This window comes from Leptodactylus fuscus, chromosome 2, assembly GCF_031893055.1.
Source record: "Leptodactylus fuscus isolate aLepFus1 chromosome 2, aLepFus1.hap2, whole genome shotgun sequence".
NCBI classification, from domain to species: domain Eukaryota; kingdom Metazoa; phylum Chordata; class Amphibia; order Anura; family Leptodactylidae; genus Leptodactylus; species Leptodactylus fuscus.
The window spans coordinates 96,363,580-96,371,173 of record NC_134266.1 but is presented as its reverse complement, the minus strand read 5'-3'; the positions used below and the strand labels follow the sequence as shown (position 1 = coordinate 96,371,173).

The 7,594-nt window shown below is 41.7% G+C and overlaps 1 protein-coding gene across 1 annotated transcript; it reads left to right on the top strand.

Annotated features, from left to right (window-relative positions):
- The first annotated feature begins 2,982 nt into the window (after window positions 1-2,982).
- Window positions 2,983-6,124, top strand: GPR37L1 (G protein-coupled receptor 37 like 1). Its single transcript, XM_075262689.1, has 2 exons — window positions 2,983-3,673; window positions 5,049-6,124. The coding sequence occupies exons 1-2, from the start codon at window positions 3,098-3,100 to the stop codon at window positions 5,817-5,819; spliced, it is 1,347 nt and encodes a 448-aa protein (XP_075118790.1). The 5' UTR covers window positions 2,983-3,097; the 3' UTR covers window positions 5,820-6,124.
- The last annotated feature ends 1,470 nt before the right edge of the window (window positions 6,125-7,594 follow it).

Sequence of the window (7,594 nt, the reverse complement as noted above, 5' to 3'; positions counted from 1 at the left end):
TGAGCTGATACAGCCTGAATTGCTGTGTCTCCCACTTAGCTTTGGGTGGTAGACCCTTAGAAATTGAATTCAGCGTACATAGCCTGACTGAATTTCTGTGTCTCCCAGGTAGGTTTTGGGGTTACACACCATGAAAAACTGGATTGAGCGTACATAGCCTGACTGAATTTCTGTCTCTCCCACCTAGATTTTGGGGGTAAACACCGTGAAAAACTGGATTGAGCGTACATAACCTGACTGAATTTCTGTGTCTCCCACCTAGGTTTTGGGGGTACACACCCTGGATATCTGGATTGAGCGTACATAGCCTGACTGAATTTCTATCTCTCCCACCTAGGTTTTGGGGGTACACACCCTGAATATCTGGATTGAGCGTACATAGCCTGACTGAATTTCTGTCTCTCCACTAGGTTTTGGGGGTACACACCATGAAAAACTGGATTGAGCGTACATAGACTAACTGAATTTCGGTGTCTCCCACATAGGTTTTGGGGGTACACACCCTGGATATCTGGATTGAGTGTACATAGCCAGACTGAATTTCGGTGTCTCCCACCTAGGTTTTGGGGGTACACACCCTGGATATCTGGATTGAGCGTACATAGCTGGACCCAATTGCTCTGTATCCCTGTTTTGGGGTTACACACTGCCTGAAAAGCTGGTTTGCATGTATATATAGCAAGAAGTAACTGCTGTGGATTCCAGCTATTTTTTGGGGGGGGGACACCCCTAATAAAAGCTGTTTTTCACGTATATAGCAAGAAGTAACTGCTGTGGATTCCTGCTATTTGTGGGGGACACCCCTAATAAAAGCTGGTTTGCACGTATATAGCAGGAGGTAACTTCTCTGTATTCCTGCAAATTTGTGGGGGGGGCACCCCAAAGAAAAGCTGGTTTGCACGTATATAGCAAGAAGTAACTGCTGTGGATTCCTGCTATTTTGTGGGGGACACCCCTAATAAAAACTGATTTGCACGTATATAGCAGGAGGTAACTGCTCTGTATTCCTGCAAATTTGTGGGGGGGACACCCCTAACAAAAGCTGGTTTGCACCTATATAGCAACAAATATCTGTTCTATATCCCTGTTTTCCACCGTCCATGGAAAGCTTGACTCCTGTCCCTGCAGTGTATAGCTCTGAGAAGAGCTGTTATTCTTCGTTTTTTTCCTGCCTATCTGAAGCTAATGCCTATCTAGCCCTCAGCAGATATGTTTCTCTCCCTATCTCTCACTGTGAAATCACACAAATATGGCAGCGGCCGTTCTTATGAATGGGAGGTCACATGTTTTCGGCAGCCAATGGGTTTTTTCAATTTTTTTAGACTGCCTTCATTGTCGTAGTTCCTGAAACTTCATTTACTTGACTCGACTTTTTCCCAGAAAACCTAGGCGCAGTGAGCGATGAACATGGCGAGCGCTTCCACCAGGATAATTTCGGTGGAGTCACGCTATCACGGTCGGTGGAGTGCAGCGATGTTGGCAGACTACTGTTGGACGCTTCAGCGTGATTTGTCAACTCATCAGTATAAGTGGAAGTCCACAGCCAAGAAATTTAAACCATGAACATGTTTAATGAATTTTTGCACAGATTTTACAGATATTAGACTTCAACCTGAATGTTTGTTTATCATATAATTATGTATGTTATATATAATTTCAGTAGCTATAGCCACGTATATGTTTACGTTTATTATGCATGTAGCAACAACTTTTAAAATACATGTTTTTGTGCAAAAATTACATTTCCTATGGTTTGAAGTAATTGATTGAAATATAAAATTTAAGAGTGTGGATATTTCAAGAATAGAGGGTGATACAGAAAAACGGTTTGCATATTCGAAATCAGCATGATTAAATTGACTAAGATTGATTATTGTATATGAAGATATCCACGGAAAGGTTTTTTTTGTTATTCAGTGTTATTTGTGGTGTTCTAAAAATCTATTTATTTGTTTATGTCAGACCTGGCAGAGTTCCAAAGGGGAGTTATTGTTAGTGCCGACCTGATAAGGGCATCTGTGACCCGAGTCCATGTTCATATCTCAGTATGCAAAGAATGGTAGTAAATCTGCAGACAGAAGCCGCTTTCAAAGTGGTCGAAAGTCCAAGCTTGAAGATACTTAGTTGAATTGTAGCCAAAAATAGAAACGTACAACTGCTCAAATTACTGCAGAGTTGAATGCAAGTATCAAATAAAGTATCAAAAGGAAAAAAGATCATGCATCAGCACATGCTGCATCAAAGTCAGCGATACATATATGAAATCCTTATCCTCATATCAAATCTGTAACATACACACGTGGTCTAAGGTGATAGTCCAAAAAGCAATATACAGGGTTATACTGTATATAGCCCCTGTGCCTGAAACTGTCGGTCAACTGGGGGGTTTCTCCATATTTTGTGAGCCTTGGGGCAGAGATACAGGCTAAAAGTAAGTGGACCAGTCATCAATAACCCCCAAATATTGGGTATAGTCCTTTCCCTATAGGTGCTGTTGTGAGTTCATAATTTGAGTTGATGTTTTCCAAGACTTTTGGGGAATTGATGATAGTTAGCATGTTAAAGAAGTTCTCCTCCCTGCTGCAGATGGTATGTCCTTCTCCAAAGTAATAGTCAACCCAGTTTGTTGTGGTTCTTGCATCTGGCAAATTCTCCCAAATGACATCATATTTTCCGAGCCTTCATTACAGTTTTATTTGCCCCAAGCTGCTAATACTCTGTTACTCTTCACATGACATTTTGGTCTTGTTATTACTGCAGATTCTTCTTTATTACAATGATGTAAAGTTTCAGAAAACACATTTGTCACTAGAATACGTGTCACTGGGGGTGACAAGCAACTCATTTAAAGTCACACCACTAGGAGGTGTCAGAGAGCAGAAAGCCGAGGCTGGTACACAATGTATGTAAATAGGGAATGAGGAAAGTGTCTGGCACTGGATCAGGTCATGTGGGAAAGACATTGTGCAGCATTCACTGACGAATAAGAGCTTCTTTGTATCACTCTATAGAGTAGAGTTTCTCTCTACAGTATCTCTGCTTTATCTCAGCCCTCTCCTCTCTTCTGTAAAGAAGAGTAGTTTTGTCTTCTGAAAGTATGAAACTTTCAAGGGTTTTATTTCATTCTTTTTTGTTTCTTCTGTTTTTACATTTTTCAAACATCAAAATCTGCGCTTGTAATGAAGAATCCAGACCGACAAGTGCAGCACAGAGGGTTAAGCATGCGGCTGCCAAACCCAGAGTCAGGAGAGGGTCACCGGGACTAGGATCCAAGAAAGATGCTGGGAATTTAGGATACCCAAGACTTATCTATTCTCCAACCACTGGATTACCAGATGTGAATCGAATGCAGAATGACTCCTCACAGTCACCCACCTGGGGACCCAAGCTGAAAAACTCACTATATCCTCTGAGTGAGAACTCACTTAGTGCTTATGGAGTACTTCTGCTGTCACTAGTGGTATTTGCAGTGGGCATTGTTGGTAACCTGTCCATCATGTGCATTGTGTGGCATAGTATGTCTATGAAGAGTGCCTGGGATTCCATTCTGGCTGGCGTCGCACTGTGGGACTTTCTGCTTCTCTTCTTCTGTTTGCCTGTAGTTGTCTTCCAAGAGATCACCCATCGAAGACTTCTGGGGGATCTGTCCTGTCGCATTGTACCATTTATGGAGGTGAGATTTTTTTTTCTACATTAATGTACATGCAGAGAGCAAACTGAATCAAAATAATTCTGATAGGCGTAACTTTCCAATTTTCCTTCCTATAATCACTGGATTTTATAGTTACATTGTTTTCTATTAGCAATTGGCCAAATCATCCATGACATCTTTTTAGATAAGTGGGTCCTGAGCAGAGACTAAAGGGGTTTCCCAGTTGTATGGAAATAAAGTTTAATCCATTTGCTATCAGTATATTGAAGCATTCACGGGTATCTAGTGTAATATACTGATTGGTGGGGCTCATAATAATAATAATAACAATAATAATAATAATAATAATAAAAGTTCTTCATAGGATAATGCCCTTAAAGGGGAGCCTCGATTTGGAGGCACATTTGCAATTGTAATAGGAAATCACATACAGAGACTTAAAGGGGTATTTAATTTCAAGTTCATATTTCACAGCATACTGAAGCTTACAATAAATACTTTATACTTACCTGGCTGTCAGTTTGGCAGGGACCTAGTGGAGAGTCTCCTTTCGGGAGACTGTAATAGGGCTACCTACTAACCCTGTACCCTTTATTATACGGTTGTCTTTTAACATTAAAGAAGGCCTTTGGGCCTTCTCAGGCACCAGGACCTAAATGCCAGTTGCTACCCTCATAACCCTTTAGCTAAGTCCCTGAGTATTTCCCATAACTGTATCCACATCCCTCTATATAGTATATAGTGAACGGATATTATGACAGCAGAGAACAATGTACATAGACAGTGCTGGGGGACAGAGTAGAATAGCTGCAAAGCTATAATGTGGGAAGATAGTAGGATATCTTGAAGAAATAAATGTTATTTCTTGTAAAGTCTCTACAAATCAATTATCCAAATCTACGACCTTTGGATTTTATACATGCATTATTATCACAACTATGTGTTTTATCATTACTTTTAACATACTCCTAATAATGACATTACACCAATGTATAAAATCTGCTAGATAAATTCAGTTAATGTGCTGTAAGTCAGAGACCAAGTGAATCAGAAGAAAGGTTGGTAAGAAGTAAAGTAGCGGATCAATGACACATTTTTCTTATAATACACAACTGCACAGTTCTATCACAGTTACCTACTGCACTAAATAATATACCCCATGTGTGCACAATTGTGGATCCTATTTTATCTTAACTACACATTAGAACTCTACTGTTGGGCTTCTCCACCACTTTTTGAACTGCCCACAGGCATCATCACAGATATCCTGCTGTAAGCTTTGTTGGATGCATTTACCACATCCGTCTATACGTGTGGAGTGGTCTGGTTATGGCTGTCATTCTGCCATTTATGAAAACAATCTAAATATCTATTATGTGTTTCTCTTTTGGCATAGGTTTCTTCCCTTGGTGTTACAACATTCTCCTTGTGTGCACTGGGTATCGATCGCTTCCAGTCCATAACTTCATCCCAGTTACCTCCAAGACCAGTAGAGCAGTGCCAATCTATCCTGGGAAAGGTATCGGTTATCTGGATTGGATCCTTGACTCTTGCTCTCCCTGAAATCCTTTTGTGGCAGCTGAACCAGGAGCGCTCTCCAGTGTCGGGGTTGATCAGTGATTCTTGTGTGATGCATCCCTCTCCTGACCAGCTTCCAGCTCTGCACTCCTTAGTCCTGACATACAAGCATGCTCGGATGTGGTGGTTCCTTGGCTGCTACTTCTGCCTACCCCTCCTTTTTACTATGACATCACTTCTGGTGACTCTGCGAATTGTTGGAAATACAAAGAACATGAAAAATAGCCAGTGTCAACGTCAGCTGAGCTGGATCGTGGCTGGTCTAGCTATTGTATATGGAGTGTGCATCCTCCCTGAAAATATCACAAATATCTTGGTGGCTTATACCAGTTTGGATCTCCCTGAGAATCTCTTAACACTTATCACACAGTTTTTCTTGTTCTTGAAGTCTGCAGTCACACCCGTCCTCCTATTATGTGTCTCTAAACCATTAGGACAGGCTTTCCTGGATTGCTGCTGTTGTTGCTGTGATGATGAGGCTAAACCGGGGGATGCCCATAATGCGGATGAAAACAGTGCAAAGTCAGAACCACTAAACCCCCCCTACAGTGCCAATGATTCAGCACTACAACTGGGCACCCCCTGCTAAGTATGAGAAAATGAATGCAAATCGTTTAGATATTGGTAGTGATTCTAACCTAACAAGAAGGGAATATGTGGTATATGACAAAGAGAGCACAACTAAAACAGTCAGAGAATGGGTGAGATGAACAGAATAGATAAAACTGAATGGATACAAATGTGACATGTAATGCTAGTTTTGGACAGATTAGACTATACAATGTAGGAAAAACTAAAGGGAGATATAGGGAACCTATCATGTCTATTTGGGACACTAAACAACTGACAGGTCCTTATGGACTAGTGGCTTAAAGGGAGTCTGTCACCAGGGTAAGACATATTAAACAAGCAACACATATAGGTTAGGCTCACCTAAATGTAACATCTCTTTCCCATCAAAATTCTCACTTCTGTTGCTGAGATTGTCATTTATTTCAGAATATTCAGAAGAGCACCAAGGGCAGCTCCATTATACATAACTGCTATGCAGCACACCGCTATACTATACCCTCCTTCTCCTCTCTCTTCTTTGACAGGACAAGGGAACTATGTTGAAATATTGCCTAGCCTTGTGTGCTCGAATTTCTCAGGCATATTAGAGCAGTATGGGGCCGAGCAGTTTGGAGAATTGGAATTGCCCTCATTGCTCCAGACTGCTCATTGGCATACTGTATTGTGAAATAAATATCCTAGCAATGGAGACAACAATTTCCATGGGGAAAAAGGAGTTACATTCAGGTGAGCCTGTTCTATCTGTGTTGCTGGTTTAACAAACCTATTCAACAAGCTATTTTACACCCTATTAGATGGGCCAATATTCAGGGCGATTATTGACAGCAAGTACTCCTAGGAACACCTTTTGCCGATAATAGCGCTGTCGTTAAGCTGGCCATTGAGTGTTTATAGGACTGCTGATCGCATCTTTTAAGTAGATTATTGGCGGCACATCACCCCATGTAAGCAGGGCAGTGCTGCCAATAATCCATGCAGCAGAGATCATTCCCCCACTATTCAGTTTCCATCGTGTATCAAAGCATTTCCTATTGACTGGCACTCGGCCGTAAGAGATCTCGCTGTCTATTGCCATTATTAGTGTCTCAAATAGTCCTATCCTAACTGTTCATGGACGAAAAAAATTAATTATACTAATTGTACTTACCTAGAGAGGAGTTCAATGAGTTTCCTAATTTCTGGTGCTCCTGGCGCCTGTGCAGATCTCCAGTGAAACAAGGGAAGTATACCTCAGCCTTGCTTGTGCATGTGCCTGAAGTCTGGTGAGACTGAGGTGTACTACTCCAGCTTCAGTGAAGATCTGTACAGTCATCAGTACTACCAGAAATACACTCACCGGCCACTTTATTAGGTACACCTGTCCAACTGCTCGTTAACACTTAATTTCTAATCAGCCAATCACATGGCGGCAACTCAGTGCATTTAGGCATGTAGACATGGTCAAGACAATCTCCTGCAGTTCAAACTGAGCATCAGTATGGGGAAGAAAGGTGATTTGAGTGCCTTTGAACGTGGCATGGTTGTTGGTGCCAGAAGGGCTGGTCTGAGTATTTCAGAAACTGCTGATCTACTGGGATTTTCACGCACAACCATCTCTAGGGTTTACAGAGAATGGTCCGAAAAAGAAAAAACATCCAGTGAGCGGCAGTTCTGTGGGCAGAAATGCGTTGTTGATGCCAGAGGGCAGAGGAGAATGGCCAGACTGGTTCGAGCTGATAGAAAGGCAACAGTGACTCAAATAGCCACCCGTTACAACCAAGGTAGCCAGAAGAGCATCTCTGAACGCACAGT

What these genes read in the sequence shown, in the direction of transcription:
- GPR37L1 (XM_075262689.1), top strand. Translation starts at nt 3,098, where the DNA reads ATGAAACTTTCAAGGGTTTTATTTCATTCTTTTTTGTTTCTTCTGTTT. An exon ending in GCATTGTACCATTTATGGAG is followed by an intron (nt 3,674 to 5,048) that starts GTGAGATTTTTT and finishes CTTTTGGCATAG; the next exon opens with GTTTCTTCCCTTGGTGTTAC.